This window comes from Uloborus diversus, chromosome 5, assembly GCF_026930045.1.
Source record: "Uloborus diversus isolate 005 chromosome 5, Udiv.v.3.1, whole genome shotgun sequence".
Taxonomy (NCBI): domain Eukaryota; kingdom Metazoa; phylum Arthropoda; class Arachnida; order Araneae; family Uloboridae; genus Uloborus; species Uloborus diversus.
In genome coordinates, this window is record NC_072735.1 from 164,942,109 (window position 1) to 164,959,930 (window position 17,822).

General features: G+C 34.0%; 2 protein-coding genes across 2 annotated transcripts in view; one reads left to right on the forward strand and one right to left on the reverse strand.

Moving 5' to 3' along the window:
• LOC129222029 (protein C12orf4 homolog) overlaps positions 1–14,770 on the reverse strand; it is a 45,457-nt gene extending 30,687 nt beyond the window's left edge. Inside the window, exons 1-2 of the mRNA XM_054856446.1 lie at positions 14,658–14,770; positions 10,742–10,909 (exon numbers count right to left, since the gene is read on the reverse strand). Coding sequence (XP_054712421.1) covers positions 10,742–10,901 — 160 coding nt within the window. The 5' untranslated portion in view covers positions 10,902–10,909; positions 14,658–14,770. The remainder of the gene's footprint in view (positions 1–10,741; positions 10,910–14,657) is intronic.
• Positions 14,771–15,243: 473 nt separating this feature from the next.
• Positions 15,244–17,822, forward strand: part of LOC129223245 (UNC93-like protein MFSD11) — a 30,227-nt gene continuing 27,648 nt past the window's right edge. Inside the window, 1 exon segment of the mRNA XM_054857810.1 lies at positions 15,244–15,450. Within this exon segment, the coding sequence (XP_054713785.1) occupies positions 15,352–15,450 (99 nt within the window). The 5' untranslated portion in view covers positions 15,244–15,351.

A 17,822-nucleotide genomic window follows, 5' to 3' on the forward strand; every position in this document is an offset into this window, starting at 1 on the left:
GCAGATGTTCCGGTTAAGAGGTCAGCCTAACGCGGAAACCCCGGTGTTTAGTTCCCAAGCATACTTGGAACTTATTTTATCGACCCACTGAAGGAATGAACAGCTGAATCAATCATGCCCAATCCGGAGATCGAACCCGGACCTGCAGTGTGGAAGGGTTACCACTGAGCCTCTGGAATTCAGAGCACTTGAATATAATTTACGAAGAAGAGAGCAGTGGGCTACGGAGTCTTTAGATGAAAGATCTGAACGCAGATTGGTCAGAAATGCTGCCGATATGCTAAGGTGCACAAATTTATACCGTCTTCAAATCGAGAGAATTTTGCAAGTGTTTCCGAATACATTTATGGACTAATCATGCACTTTACTGGAGGAAAAGGGTTGACTTAAGACTGATAATTATAAAACTGCAGAAAAATATTATTGTAGCAAAAAAAAAAAATTATATAACGCTAATATTTCTCATACCTCGGATACCATTTATTTCATTCGATAGCAATATGCCTTTTAAATTCAAACGTAAACAATTTCCTGTTAGATTAGCCTGTTAGAAAAATAGCAAGGAAAGTAAAAACATTTTTGCAAACATAATCTTGGAAGTATAAAATGAGAGTTAACTTTTTCTGGTTCTGAGTAGGAGCTTCAGTGAGTGTGCGTGTGATTTGAAATGGTATCCAATTAATGTATGGAGCCCTTAAAACCTGAAAAGCATCTATCGGCTAAATATCCAGAGCCTGTAGGAACTTAGTATTTCTTTCGAATCAAAAAAATTAATTTTCCCCAAAATGAGAAAATTTTGGAAAAATCTTCAAACCAAAGCAAAACTAAATGCACAAACATTTCTTATGAACTATTTTTGTTAAAATCGCTAAGACGGGTTCAACTTGAAGATGTTGTAAAAATTGTGAAAATGAGGTGAAGTGTTGACAAGACTGTGATTTGGCTCAGTTTTCTTATGGAGGGATATTTTGATGTAAAACATACTGAAACTACAGCTCTAGCATACACCTATTTTCGTCATACGGTAACACCTATATACATCATACGTGTACTTTAAGTGCCCATTTTTCACCAGATGTTACTTGCATATTTAGTACTTAGTGGGCCTCAAAATTTTTCTCACTAAGTTGGTGAGCCACAAACCTAAAAAAGTTGGGAACTACTGATCTACATGGTTACAAAAATGTTTAATGCACTTATGGCTTTTATATGTCTTAATATGACCATGCACTGATAAAAAGGCTACCTATCTCTGTTTTGTACACAGAGAGTCTAATTTGACAAAAATTAAACTACAAGCAAATACCAAACAGTTTGCTACGGCATCCAGAAACTGCAGTTTTACCCTTGTGATGGATCATCTGCCTGGAATAGTCAGAACAGAGTAGGAGGTTGCAAATATTTCAGAGAAGCTAAAATTACTTTTACACTTGTCATCAAATTTAAGTTTAGCCCATTGGCAAGGGGTCAGCAAACATGGTAAAGTGAAGATAAGCAATAGGGTAATAAGCTGTAAGATACACCCCCTTAATTTTAGGTACCAGTATGGAGGAAACTTTAGCCTCTATGAGAGGTTTAGTACTCCTAGCTCTGTTAAAGCTATTTCAGACTGATGATCCATAAACAAAGGTCAAACAGCAGTCTCTGAATGTTGTAATCAATGGTGTGGTATTTTCTTGCAGTTTTACTTCACAAGCATAAATTATAACTCATTAAAGTTACACTGTTCTTTTTTCTGAACACTTGTAATTTTTACTTAGAAAAAAATTACAAGTGTTCAGCTACAATTATTCATTTGCTTATTCTTTAAAAAGTATTACATATTTATATTACTATCTTCAAACTTTAATGTAAGAATACATTAAACTACTCTTGAGAAGTCAAGATGCAAAATCATTTACATATCTTACATCCAAGAGTAAACAGGATCCAGGAGAAAATTTGAGCCTTTTATGATCAAGGCTTGGGAAATACAGTCAACCGGTTAAAGAATGTATTTCAGCTGGCGACTTTGTTTTTTGGGTTTGAGAAAATGTGGCTCAAGATTTTTTAAAACTACAGTATTAGATTATCTTCAAACCACTGATCCTAATAACACAATTCTCTATGAACCGCACTTTTTCAGAAGTAAACAATAAGTTGTGTAGTTCAAAAAAAAAACTCTATATCAGTATTTGTGTTGTTCATTGTATATGTGATGTATCTCCTTGTAAATGATTTAACTATGCCTTTACGTATAAAGCCTTTTGCAAATTTTTTCTTAGGAAAAAATTACAAGCGTTCAGCTACAATTAGTCATTAGATATTAATCTTTTAAAAAATGTTTTGCTTCGCTTTTGCACAACAGTAAACTCCCGATTATCCACGGAATTGGGTGGCATAAAAGATTAGCAGTATTGAAGCATGATACTCTCTACAAATAATGGAAATATATCCAGTACAATAAAAATGTTTTATATTTTTGCACAACAGAACTTATCATCAATACAGAACAAGTGTACGAGGTGTGGCTAGAAAAAAACCGAACTGATGCTATAAAAAAATTTTATTTTCCATTATTTACAATTTGATGTTATCTCCTTCAATGTACTCTCCTCCTCGGTCTATACACCGCTCCATACGAATTTTCCACTGTTCAAAGCAATGCTGCAGATCATTTTCGGTAAGTCCATACATTACTTCCGTCGCTTTTTCTTTTACTGCTTCAACACTCTCAAATCTAGTTCCTTTCAAAGCTGACTTGACTTTAGGGAAAAGAAAAAAATCACAGGGGACCAAATCAGGCGAGTAGGGTGGATGGTCTAAGATGGGAATGTTGTGATTGGCTAAAAACGTCTTCACTGACAACGCATTGTGAGCTGGGGCATTGTCTTGGTGCAGGATCCATGTCTTTTTTTTCCACAAATCGTTCCGTTTTCTCCGTACTCGCTCACATAGGGTAGTCAGGACGCTAATGTAGTAATGCTGATTCACTGTTTGTCCCTCTGGCACCCAATCAATGTGTACAATCCCTTTGACATCAAAAAAACAATCATCATTGCCTTGAATTTCGATTTTGACATTCGTGCTTTTTTTTGTTGTGGAGAATCAGGAGATTTCCAATGCATCGACTGGCGTTTGGTTTCGGGATCATAAGTAAAAAACCACGATTCATCACAAGTAATAACATTTTGTAAAAAAGTAGGATCTCTTTCAATATTTTTTAGGATGTCAGAACAAATCATTCTTCGGCGTTCCTTCTGTTCAATTGTGAGACACTTCGGAACCATTTTTGCACACACTTTGTTCATGTTGAAACTTTCATGAAGAATCTGCCTAACACTTTCCTTGTCAATTCCTGTCAACTCAGGCATTGCTCTGATTGTTAAACGGCGATCTTCTCGAACAAGTTTACTGATTTTTTTCAATGTTTGCATCAGTTTTTGCTGACAACAGTCTGCCAGTGCGAGCGTCATCACTTGTGTCTTCGCGGCAAGCGCGGATCCAATGGGGGGGGGGGGGGTCATGACCCCCCCCCTTAGCCAGATCAAACATTACACAACAGGGCCTTTTTAATCTTCCTGTTACTGAATCTTTCGAAGGAGAAATTGAGGACCACCCAGTTTGTGAACAAATTTAAATTATATCCAAGCACAAAATTGTGGGGGGGGGGGGCAAGTGTGGGTCAAGGGGGAGGTCATGGGGTCAGGACCCCCCCCCCCCCAGCTAGACCAAACATAACCCAACAGAGCCTTTATAATCTTCCAGTTACAGATTTTTTTGAAAGAGAAATTGAAGATCACCCACTTTATGAACAAATTTAAATTATACCCAAGTGCAAAATTAAGGGGGAGGGGCAAGTGTGGATCCAAGGGGGGGCGGGAATGGGAATCATGAGCCTACTCCCCTTAACCAGACCAAACATTACCCATCAGATCCTTTTTATTCTTCCAGTTACAGATTTTTTCGAAGCAGATATTGAGGATCACCCAGTTTGTATAAAAAATTTAATTATATCCAAGCGCAAAATTTACGGAGTGGAAGAGCGTGGGTCCAAGAGGGGGGGGATCATGAGGGTCATAACCCCACCCCCCTTAATCAAACCAAACATTACCCACCAGATCCTTTTCAATCTTCCAGTTACAGATTTTTTCCGAAGGAAAAATTGAGGATCACCCAATTTGTGTACAAATTTAAATTATATCCAAGTGCAAAAATAAGGGGTGGGGGAAGCGTTTCTGTATTTAAATTAGAAAGATTTTCGTGCTGAGAGCTCTGGCTTTAAGTAGTTTGAAGCAGCATATTGCAGTTATATATACACTGCAATGCATATCTCAACACAAAATACCTGGTACCTCTAAGAAACGAAACAATGTAGAGGCTTTGCTTAAAAAAAAAATAAAGAGGGGGTGGGGCAGGGGTTAAAGTAATTTTTGTTGGATATTTGTAAACAAATTCTGGCAAATAGATTTTTCTTTAAAAACCTGGAATTCTTTAATTTTTTTTTTAAATTATTTTTTTTAAAGAGAAATATATTGTTTGAACAGATCATTGCTAAACCTCTATTGCAGTTACATCTATATTTGCACATAAACAATTAATATTCACAAAAGAGTTGTTTTGCAGAAAATAAATTTCTTTAAGTGTGCGTAAAACATTGAAACCTCGCTTATCGTACACCCCTCATTTCGAACAGTTTTTTTTTTCCCTCCATTTTCTAGGATTAAAATATTAAATTTCCCTTTATTAAAGTGGAGACTCTCAAACTCGGTCACGGATACAACTTTTCTTGTAAAAAGGATTTTTACTCTCATTAAAACGGACACTCTTCGACAATTTTGGCGAAATGTGGTTAGTTTTCAATCTTAAAGCATATTTGCCGCAAACTCTGCTAGCAGGTACTAATAACGAAGTTTTGCACAAAGTGGGGGATTTTTATAAAGGACTTCTGCCAGTTAATACATCATCGCTGCAAGTTGAATATCAACTGTGGGTCGCGAAGTGGACACGGGAAAAGAATCAAAATCCTGTTAAAGATTTCCCTCCATGTATCATAAAACTTATCGAAGAATGTGACAAGGACATGTATCCTGGAATAAATTGCCTTCTTCGACTCATAGCTACATTGCCACAAGTGAGCGAACCTTCTCGACATTGCGGCGTTTAAAAACTTGGTTAAGAGCCTCAATGTGTGAGGAACGACTTGTGGGACTTTCTCTCTTAAATATCCACAGAGACATTGATGTAAACATTGACCACATAATCACTAGATTCGCAAAGAAGTCAAAAAGGAAGTTAAACTTTGTCTTGTGAGAAAATGTGTGGAAAAAAAACATTCAGAAATACTAAAATAATGTTTGGAGGGGACCCCGGAAATTGAAAAGCGCTCACCTTCACCAATGTTATTTTTCGTAACAAAGTTTTCATGAATTTATTTTCAAATGTTTTTTAGGATCCCTTAAGGTTAATTTAACTACTTTTTAATGCATAAAAATAACTATTTAGTAAGATGTGTCATGTGTAGTCTATTCCAGTCAAGAAAAAATTACCTCCGAAAATCTAATCGTATGATAATACAAGCAATTTTTAAAAATGATACTCAAATTGCAATATTTTGTTATAACTCAAAAATTATTTTGATATTATCGAATGATGAATTGGGACCTTCCAATATTTGGTGCAGTATTTATTTAGTTAATATTTAGTTTATTTGTGTTTTTAATATTTCTCACAATTAGTCAAAGTCACTCATTCAATCATCTAATAAATCACCCACGTTTTATTTACTTAGTAATTTGATCGAAAATATTTTTCACAATCGAATAGAACATATTTCATTCGAAAAATATTTCAATTTTCTCTTTGCCCCATGGAAAAAAAAAGTGAACATTTTCCACTTTTTTATTTGAAGAAACAATTTTACTGCCAAAAATCAAAAATAAGGTTTCAATGCAAGTTTTGTTATAAAATACAGTGTTTTTTCTTTATGTACTGTAATTTTCAAAACAAATTTCCAATTTGTTCTTTTTGAAAAAGCTCAGTCATGTTAACTATTTCACTTTGCCCCACATTCCCCTATTAAAAACCCTGTATAATTTCACCGAGATGCTATAAAATAAGCGGTTTCAATTAGAAACATTGTCATAATGATAACATGAAGGTGAGGTTTTTAACTATACCCATACTTCATTTGAGTTTTTATAAATTAATTTATGTGTTAACTATAAAATATTATGTAACTAAGAAAATCATACCTTCATAACACTGTGTAAGTTTTATTGTATTCAGTTTATAGTATATTTACATTAGTAGTATTGTATTATATTTTATTTTATGTAGAAATTATTTCTTTCAAAGTAGTTGTCGATTTGTTCTCAATGCCCTGATGCAGATGACATACCATTTTGATACTAAATGCCGTTTCTATTAATATTATATGGCTTAGCGAAGAAACTACCATGCGATTTTTTTCATTCTACGTTTTTTATAAGCTAAAAAATAAATCTATTGTTTCCAAAATAGCATCTTGGATAGAAATGACTCTTCTAGGCTACACATTATTTAAAAATGTTAATAGTTGATTCCCTCAAAGAGGAATTAACAGACGAAACGCGGTATTAGGTTCTTTGATGAATTAAATGTATTCTGCCGCTCTGGCCTCTGACTCCTGAAGTACAGTTGACTCTTTTACCTGAACACCCAGATATTCTGAACACATTTTGATGGTCCCGGGAATCACGTATGCATTACTTTCGTCTCCCTCTCTACTAAACACCCTCTTAAACTGAAGACTTTCATTCGGTCCATTGAGTGTTCAGAATAGAGAGAGTCTATTGTATTTCTTTAGCAAACAAAATACTTTTAATCAAATATGCTTTGTGTGTTTTGTGTTCTTTTTCATGGCTGAAAATTTTTTATTTATGTAAAAGAGAAGTCAATTAAATTAAAAAAAAAATACTTGCATTCATTTATTCCTTTGGGAGGGGCCTGAACCCCCTGGACTTCCCCTAAAATCTGCTACTGACTATTCAGTATGGTATTTGTACAATTTGAAATTCTTGTTCGATTTATAATTTTTTCATTTTCATTTTAGTATAATCTAGTGCGTTGACCAACATAAGTGACTGCTGCGGCTCCTAGTTCAAATTAGAAAAATCAGGCCTCCACAAAGTTTAAAAATTGTAACGTTTAGAATATACATAGTTTTCTTAGAAGTATACTGTATTTTTTGTTTTATATATGCTAATAATGCAACAACGATTTGTTGGTAAGTAAGAAACAAGCACAAGATTTCAATACCAACGTTTTCAGATTCTTCATACAAAATGAAATATGGTAAAACTACGATTTAGACCGAAGAACCCCCCTTTTTTTGACGAGCATGCTGTTACCCCCCCCCACACACACACACCAAGATACCGGTTGTGGGTACACATTTGGTGACCCCTCCCTTAACCGGAGCCTGGATCCGCCCTTGCTTCGCGGCCATATTTAAATCGTTTAAACCACTCAAACACTTGTGTTCGCAATAAACAATCATTGCCGTAAACTTGTTGCAACATTACAAACGTTTCACTTGCAGATTTTCCAAGTTTGAAAAGAAATTTGATGTTAACACGCTATTCTTTCTGTACACTCAACATTTTTCCGACGCACAGACGAAACGTCAACTACTTAGAACAGACGCCACGGGCAGACTGAGTGCAAGAGGCAGATGAAACTCGAGCAGTAGGCGGAGCAAGAGTCACGTGACAGGCCAGGACACTTTCAGCCTTATTGCATTTGTTTTATTGTTTCACCTGTGCTAGTTCGGTTTTTTTCTAGCCGCACCTCGTATGAACAATGAAGAAATCACAAAAAATAAATAAGTCAAACAAACAAAAACCGAGTTTAAATTTGCAATTTTTCGACAAAAAAACAGTCATTGCTTTTTGCTGCGAAAATACATGTTCCCGATTGCTGATTGACTCACAAATAATCCACCCCACGGATAATCGGGAGTTTACTGTACAACTAAATGTGATACCATTTAGCTAACAAATATATTTTTAAAATATGGAGATAGACCACTTTTACAATGACAACACATTTCAAACTTGACATCATTCTTTGACGAATAAAATTTTGAAACTCTTTACCATCTTTCCACCTTAATTCACAACTTTTAAAACAAAATAATATTCGCAGTAAAAAATTGTACCGGATTGTCCTTGAAAACGTAGCTGCCATGCAAAACCAATGAGTGCTATGAAGCCTGTTTATTTGTAAATGATAATTGAATTGCATTACTTGAATCTTAATATTAATTTTTGTTATAAATTACTGTTATGTGCAATATACAGTCAGACCTCGATATAAGGTCAGCCGCATATAAGGTCACTTTCCTACAGTCCCGACTCATTGAATAGGGAGTCTGTGTAGTGGATAATCAGATATATGGTCAGGTCTCAAATACCGCCATCATTTATAAGGTCATTTTTGTCTGATTTTCTTCGAGCGATTTCAAAGCCTCACTGTCCACGAATTTTCCCTAGTACATGATCTTTTGTCGACAAAATGCCAACTGCCCAACAAATGAAAGGAAAACTTTTCCACAAAACCCTTTATCCCCTCAAATTCTAGGAAAAAGGCGTGTAGAGACACGGGAATACTGTAGAGAGAAGACGATTGGAGTGAGTAGGAGGGATCATTCACCCCCCTTAACGCAGGTAAAAAGAAAGTTTTGTTTCCTCTGGCTTTTTTAATGTTTGTTCCTATTCATGCTTTGCGGATTGAGGGCGACAGCTTTTAGATAAGGGTCAAGGTCAATAGAGATGGCTTTTAGCAATGTATACAAATTTCGAAGGCAGGTCCCCTAAAGTTCACGTGTCCGTCGTAAGCACATTTACGATGAATATGTTTAATTTGTACAGAATTTTTTTCTGAATTAAAGTTCTTAACAAATAATTTTCTAATTTCTAACTTTAATTGACTCAACTTAATTAAAACATTGTTACTTAATCAAGTGATATGATTTTGAAAACATTATATTTTAGAATTTGTTTTTCTGATAAAAGTTTATGAACCGGTTATAAGGTTACTCCGCTTATAAGGTCACATTCTCGAAGTCCTGAGGGTTGACCTTATATCGAGGTCCGACTGTATTGGTATAATTCTGAAAATTATTTCATAAATTTATGAAATGATCCATACAATGGCAAAACCTTAGTAACACAAAACTTTTGGACACAAGGTGCAGGTCTTCTACATATTTTCTTAAAGAAATTGGTTTTAGAAATGAATGCAATTGTTTTTGTTTTCTTTTTTTACTGTAGTCTGCTTTCAACAGACTACACATCAGCAATTATATACAGTCCTAGTACTCCAACAGTGTGAGGGAAAAAATTCTTGTTTAATGTGTGCTAGAACTTTTTGCTGGCTGCAAGGTTTTCTTTTTTCTTTCAAATTCACGGAGCGGTTATGACCAACTTCCTTCTTACCTCTTCTTCTAAGTGAAAATTCTGAGTGGAACCTATGGCTTTAGAGAACATTAGGCACTAAATTTATTTTTGCCCCCCCCCCCCTCCTTCTTACACTATAAAGTAAAGAAAAACATTTTTATCCTTGTATGTTACCTTACCCAAGCCAAATTTGACAAAATCTCACGTTACAATATATGTTATTGCATGTTATCATACACATTAATATAAGTAAAAGCGATTATATGTGACAATTATACATTAAAACATATGATGTCCTCAAATTTTGCCTGGTTGCAATAAGGCTGTGAATTATCAAAACTATTAATCATAATTAGTGCTTAAATGTGATAATAGTAAATATCATGTTAAGTTTGGAATGACTACAGTATTTGGGAGAGAGGTTAAAATTACTTTTAAAAAAAAATCTAGATAATAACTGTGCCATATGAAAGTACTTGATTTCTTTAAAACTTTCGCTACATATTTGGTGTTTTCCAATTTTTGGGGCTCTCGGCATTGCCTGATTACCCAAAAGCGTGAGCTTCTCTTCAGAATCATCTGACAATCTAAAAATGATGGAAATATTGCTTAAAAATTCGAATTTCTACTCCAAACACATTTTTAAGAAGATTGCAAACATTAGAATTTGCACATAGTTAGAAAGAATTTTAAAAAGTAGGTACACTTTTCATAAAATGCGGTCTCAAGATATTTTCAAAAGTGGGATTTGGTCCTACTGTGTTACAGTTAATGTTTCATTAATTTTGTGAAGCAATAAACTTGATATAACAACAGATCCCCCTTAGTTGGTGCAGTGTGGGAAATAAGTATTTAATTTTGAGGAGTAGTATTGTGCTCTTTAAATTCTGATATTGAGGAGCAGTTCTGAAAGTTTAAGAACAATTTCATAACATTTCCTACATCACATTTTCAACAAGAAACAAACAAGTTTTAAGAAATGCAATATTTAATGTGTGAATTTAAAAAGTTTTTAACAATGACTTCGGTTACAAACTTTTATCAGTTATCTTTTATAAAATAGAAGAACTGGTGCAAATGGGTGGCTCCCCAAATACAGGAATATTTAAGGTATGAAAATTTTAAAAAATTAAATTTATATCATTAGAAAATTACAACTATCTGCACCCTGTTTATTAATAAAAATAGTCATCTAAAATCATTAAGTACACTGCAGCGGACATCTCTTGTGTGTCTATGTCTTAGCTGCCCGATGCCAACTACTAACATAAATATGAAACATACAAGATAAATTACTTTGAAACAGATACATACATACATACCTTCTTGTACATAAAATGGAACTTTGTTTTGAGAAATAAGACGAGAACCAAATTCCTGAACACTGACAAGGAGTGGAATTGGTACTTGTATATTGACATTTTCTGTTCTTTTGCAACATGTATACTGGAAATCAAAATCTCGCGATATGGATTGAGTCATTTTTAACCCTGAAATGATATTCAAAATAAACATATGTACACATTGACAAATTTTACTATAAAATTAACTTAAATGTTTACAAAGTTAAAAATACAAACTTCCAAATCGAATTACACATTACTACAGATAAACTACAAATGCCTTTGATTTTAGAATTCCGAGGGCATTAAGATAAAAATTGTCAGCGACATAGCCGAAAAAAAATTCATAGGAGGGTATGGTTAAACGTTGGAGAATGATATGGTTAGTTTAAGACATTTTCTATTGTCAAAAAAGGAAAACCTCTGAGTTTCCAATGGTGATATATCCTATACCCCCCTGATAAATTTACAATGATGAATGTCCAAAATGGGAATTTCAAATATTTACATTGAGTAAAAGAATTGACAATGATAAAGCAAATTTTCAAACAATTACAGATAGGAGTTTTAGTGTTACAAGGAGCTCTTCTTCCAGGGGCAGATACAGACAGAATTCTCGGAGGGGGCCATTTGGAAAAATACAATGCTCTGAAAAAATTTTGAATTTTACAAATATCAATATAGCCCATCTTTAATTAGAGCATTTTTTAAGGATTTTTCCTTAGGTGACGTAAGTTTAACATAAAGGCTGTAACCTTCCCAATAAGTTTCCTCTTCTCTTAGTGAACGTGTGCATATATTGTCGCCTCAAAATGGTATTCCTGTAATCAGTGGTGTGTTCTGAGGCGACTGTATAGGATTTCTGATTTGAGAGGAAGGAGAATTTGAACCAAAAGTAAGTGTAATATTAACTCTGAGGTAAAGGGGGCCCGGGGGTTTCTCCCCCGGGAATTTTTTGAATTTGTAGTCATAAAAACATATTTTAGAGAATCTTTGGTAATGTCAGGTGAGAAGAGGTTTGGTGGCGCTCCCATCTATTTTTCGAAATTGTAGCTGTAAGAATACAGTTTTAGACTATCTTTGATGATGTTAGGGGGAGGAGAGATTTGAGGGCCCATTTGAGGAAATTTTTCTGATTTGTTACCTTAGAAATGCATTTTAACTGTCTTTTATAATATTAAGGGCTCGGGTGCGCCCCCCTCCCCCCCCCTAATGTTAATGGGTTTTAAACTATCTTAGGTAAGGTAAGGGTGGAAGAGATTCTGAGGTCCACTTCCAAAATTTTTTCAAAATTGAACTCTTTAAATTGCAAATGTAGGCAACCCATGATTCATGAGTAACTTTTAGAGGACCAGCAATTTTTCAAAATTGAAGCTTCAGAAACTTAATTCTTAAAAGACTTTCAATGATGTTAGGGAGGGAGGAGTTCTCCCCCAGCAAACACTTTGAAACTCAAGCGCTTAAAACAAAATTCAGGCCGATCTTGAACGATGTTGGCGAAAATGAGAGGTGGTTGATCCTTTTCTGGAATTTTTTACCAGTTATTTTTTAAAACGCGGTTTGTAGACGATATTTGGTAAAATTAACAAGAAGAAAAGGAGTGGTTTGTAGGGTCCCATATTAGAAAGGGAATGAAGAATAATTACATGGCTCTGCATAAAGCCTGGTTAAAACTTAAATCTAACTTCAACTTGATGCACAATCATTAAATGTATAACTTTTTATCGGACACTTGCTAACACATATCCCTTTTTTTTCCCCATGAGGGAAGTAAACACATCTACAAGAGGGAAGTAAACACACTATCAAGACTAGCCCATTATACAAATTAACCTAAATATTGCAATGTTTTTTTTTTTTTTTTTTCAATTTAAGCAAGGAAAGAGGGTTTTAAAAAACTATACTTGTAACTTCCTCAGTGTGGTTTAATGGCTCCCCGGCGTTGTTTTTATATTCTTGTTAGATTTCAAAAAATAAACCATTTTTTTTTATATTTAGCTCTAAAAAAGGTTTTGAATTATTTTTAAAACTTTCTCAGAGTGGCCACGGCCCCCTCCTTATTGTTTGACTTTGTATATATTATAAGGGAAATTTTTTGCATTTTTGCTCAAAAAAGGAAATTTTAACTATTCTTGCAATTTTTTGGAGGGGGCCATGGCCCCCTACCCTGGATCCGCTCATGTCTTCTTCTCGGTGAAGAAAAATGTGAATTCAGATTTTCTTAAAATTAAACCTTTTAACTTAAAATCATGCGCTAGCAACTTCTTTTCAAACATGTGTTTTGAACGTCGCTAATTATGTTTTTTTCTTAAGCACAAAGGTACTTTTTCTTCTATTTCTGAATATTTAGGTTTCAGGGAAATCAGTCTCAACATAGTGTTCAAATGGAGCAATATAAAAAGAAGTACAGTAAACTCCAGATTATCTGCAGGCGGATTATCCAAAGGCAATAATGAGTAAGGGGGGTGGATAGCTTTAATAGGGCCATGGATCTTCATTGGGGTCTAATAAACAGACTAGGACTTTTTTTCCAACAATGATTAACTGAATGTAGTTAAATACACCAATTTTAACTTACTAAGTGCAATATCTATTTCTTGAAATTCCTATTTCTTTCTTCTTTCTCCCCTACACCGACATCAAACTTCAAAGTTGAAACGTGATTTTTATATCTACTTTTACATTACTTACTGCTTTTTAGAAGCACATTACTTATTATACGCATAAACATGTGACCAAATTAGTTTTGTTCGAAAAAAATTCTCCTCTCTACATGCTTTTGGTATTAATGAGCTTGATCTGTTTTAGTTAATCTATAAGTATGATTTGCTGACGTATGAGTGTCATCCGTTTGCAATAAAAAGCAATCTTTTTTCAGCTCGTACATTTTTTTTTTTACTGTTATCATTTTCAGCAATAGTTTCAACGTATGCAAGTGTTGTTGATTTTTTTCAAGCTATTGCAAACCTATATTATGGAATTATCTGCGATTAACATTCCACCCTACAACGCAGATAATTGGGAGCTTACTGTATGCCACAGAATAGATTTCTTCATAAATATTTTTCTGCAGAACTTTCAAAGTAAATTTTTACTTCGATCTTTACATGACTTAGTGAAACCAAACGCCAGCATGAGCAAATGTAGTTTTAAATTTTTCAAAAAATATATAAATAAAGACTTTTATTTTACATTTAAAGATATTATTAAAGATATAATTTATAAAGATATTATTTAAAGATATTATTTTATTTAAAGACATTAATGTATTCAAGGTTCAAAGGCGAGCTACAAGGCTAATAAATGGACTTTCTCACTTAGACTATGATTCCAGGCTTAGAAGGTTAAAAATGTAGTCTTGAGCAAAGAAGAGACCGACGGGACATGATTCAGTTGTTTAAATTTATTAAAATGAAAGATGTTACGGTGCTGAAGTTTAGCACTCAAAACAGGATAAGGGGTCATTGTTTTAAGCTGTTTAAATCTCAGGCTAACATGGATATTGGGAAAAAATATTATTAAAGCAGGGTAGTGGAACCTTGGAACAGTTTACCGGAAGAGGTGGTAATGAGCAAGGGAGTAGATAGTTTTAAGAGGACCATTGATCTTCACTGGGGATTGTAAATTGACTAGGACCAGTCTAGCTGGGCCCAGAGCCTGTTGCTGGTCGTCACATTTGTATTTGTATTTGTATTTACAGGAAACCATGCAGAAGAAGCATTGAAAAATTTAGCTCTGGGTAAAATCTCAAGAGATTAAGCAACACAAAAGTCTGAAAAATACATGCAAAATGCGATAAAAAAACAAAAGCATAAGAATCTGAAATGTATCAACTGCACAAGGTTTAAGAAGTAAAGAAACTGAAGACATAATACAAATAAAATGACAACATTACGGGAGGCGTAAATTGTTTTCCTTTAAATACAAAGCTGCATAAAAAGTGCAGAAAACCCAATTTGTTAAGTGTTCAAATTTTTAACTACTGTATTTCACAAGCACGAAATGTGATATATTTCATTTTTAAACATAGCAAATTAGGAATTGAATCATAAATTGTTAACTTGTCAATGGTTTCCGCAAAACATTTCAAACAAATCATGCTTGTCACATCACTTTAACAACTAAACTTAACTTTTGTACTAGAAAATGAAAATTTGGAAGTAATACTAATAAAAACTACATTAGCATGAAAGATTAACACACAAAAAACTGCTTTTTCAAGGAATTGGTGCATTTAAAAGCATAATTTCTATTATGAAACAGATTAGTTCAACTGCAAAGCCTTTCAAAATATATCGTCTGCTAGCACTTTGTTTACTTATGATTTAAGTAGTGAATTGGCAACATAAAAATGACAGGCAGAAAACGTGATATTCGTAATGTGACCTAAAAACATTTTTATATTTTTACTTTCGTATCAGTTTTTGATAACTTCAATATGTGTCTGACAGCCTACAAAGAGCTTTCTTTTCGAATTTGAACTGGTTTTTGCGGAACGCACCGTTTTCCGCTCATTTTTCATCACTCTTGCCACGCGTTGAAAATAGATCATTTTGTATATTTTTTCCCTTCGACACGAATAATAAATCATGGCAAAAACATTTGACAAAATGTTTTTAAATGTACTTTTATTAGGATTCGCTTTTATGTTAGTTTTTACAGCCTTTCAAACATGTGGGATGATTCAAGTAGGTGGATCGATTTTATATAGAAATATGCATGTTCAAATGATATTGATGCTTTTGTTCTGAATTTGAAATACACCAGTATACACAAGTTATAAAGTTAAATTTTTACTAATATTCCAAAGTAGCTTTGATATAATAAGTTCCAAAAAATTTTCACACATCGCCGCCGCATAATAAATTTTAAGAAACATAACTTTGTTGTTTTAACATCAATGCTAGCAACAGACATTGCTCATGTCGGCTTCGGATGCATATAACCTGATGGCAGCTATTTGATTTTCATTATAATAATACAAATTCTATGAAAATATTTTGAAATATCTGCAGCGTTCACTGCACTCTAAACTTTTAAAGTAGGAATTCTGAAATTGAAGTGAGATTTCTTTAAAATATTTTGGATGAATACTTATTTGAACAAAATCTATGCATATTGTGTAGCACAAAATTTATTCAGTGAGCAAACTGCTGACAACAAGAATAAGTTTTATAGTAGCTACTTAAGGTTCCGATTGACTGATCTCTTTCAAAGTCTTACATAGGAGTAGATTTGTTTTCTGTATACACCAGGACCGTAGACAGGGTGGGGACCGTCGGGACAAGTCCTCCCCCGAAATTTTTACCTTTCTCCAAAAAATAAGGAAACGAAGACTAATTAATTAAAACTCTTCCCCCATTACTACTGCTTCACTTGACCTTGTTATACAAATCTTCCTTCAGACAGACTCAGACCCCTTCTCCTCCTCAACCCTCCACACCCACATACATATTTAAAAAAAAAAATTCAAAAAGTCATAATTTTTTTACATCTTTGTCCATCACGGAATGTTAATGACTCTTATTACGAATAGTATTTAAAAAACATTCTTTGATATACACTTCAACAAGAGACTGTATGAGATTCACGTGTTCAAAACTACCATTTTCAATCCAATCATACTTTTGATTAAATGCTTATTTTGGTAGATTTTAATAAATTAATGCAGATTAATGCATTTGTAGACTTTAAGAATATTGATTTATTTTTTGCAGTGGGCATTTTAGATTATTTTTCAATTGTGACTATTTTTACTTATTTGCCCGAAAGTTATTCTAAAATCCCCCGTCGCATGCCCCGTTGTAAACATGAAATAAACACAGTATGATGTATTATAGACCGCATAAGTGTACGCAATCCTCTAATTTTGCTGAGTCGGATAGTCATCAGATAGTGATGTAGATCGTATAAAAAAAATTATCATTACTCCCTAATGAATAATTCTGGTGTAATATAAACTAAGTATCAAATATTAAAGAACTAATTAATTAGTAAAACAATTATTTGATACTGTTTTTTTAATTACAATTTTTTTTAGATTTTTGCAAACAATATAATAAACATAATTTTCAAATGCTATTTCCTCCCTTGATTACAAGTCTGGAACCACCTTTTGCCTCCGACCATGTCCCTCTCCGAAAATATATCCTGGCTACGGCCTTGGTATACACATTCCATGCAGTTTTATGCAATTTTAAATCACAGATACGAATAAAAACATAACTTTTCTTTGCATTGGAAAGTAGCTACTATTTTCCACGTTTACCATAATTTTATGTATGAAGAAATTCTGAATCTGAAATGCTATTAATTTAAGAAGTGTTGCTTCAAACACTCGAAGATGAGTACACGCAGCCATTCTTTTAAGCTTTTAAGAAACATTGATTATTTGACACGTTCACCAGGGTGCCCACCTAGGGAGGGTCATGGCGCAGACTAAGCCATTGAAATTTTTAGAGGGGATGGGGATATTTTGAGGAATATTTTTCTCATTTTTGGGGGTGGGTTCTTGTTTTTGGTTGGGGTCTCCATGATCTTCGGGGGGGGGGGGGGAGTGCGCCCTTGCCTTTAGGGGGTGGGCACTCCTGCATTCACTGCCAATAAATTGCCCTCTGCCGATACTGCTGGACAAACCAAATATACAATGTTTGTTTAGAAGGTAATGTGAGATCCACACTAGATTTATTTTGTTTAAATCAGATTATTTTATTCAAATGCAATGAAATATAAACTCTTGTACAAATGTGCATTTTAATTGATTTGTGTTCTTTTTCAAGAGTCCTCCAAGCCTCATTGCAAAATTGTCCAGGAGGGGGTAGAGCAAAGGGGCCCTCAATGCATCCCCTGATCACCCAAATAACAAGCCTGGAGTCATCATAAATTACAAAATAGGAATGAATCAATTTAAGACATCAAAGTCAACATTGCACAAACTTCATTTCCCATTTAATATGCTAACTATAATCTCGAACAGTGGTGTAGGAAAGGGATTGGTTCTGGATCTGAACCCATCCTCTTGATGCTCAATGAAAATTAAAATTACTTTTTACTTTTTAGA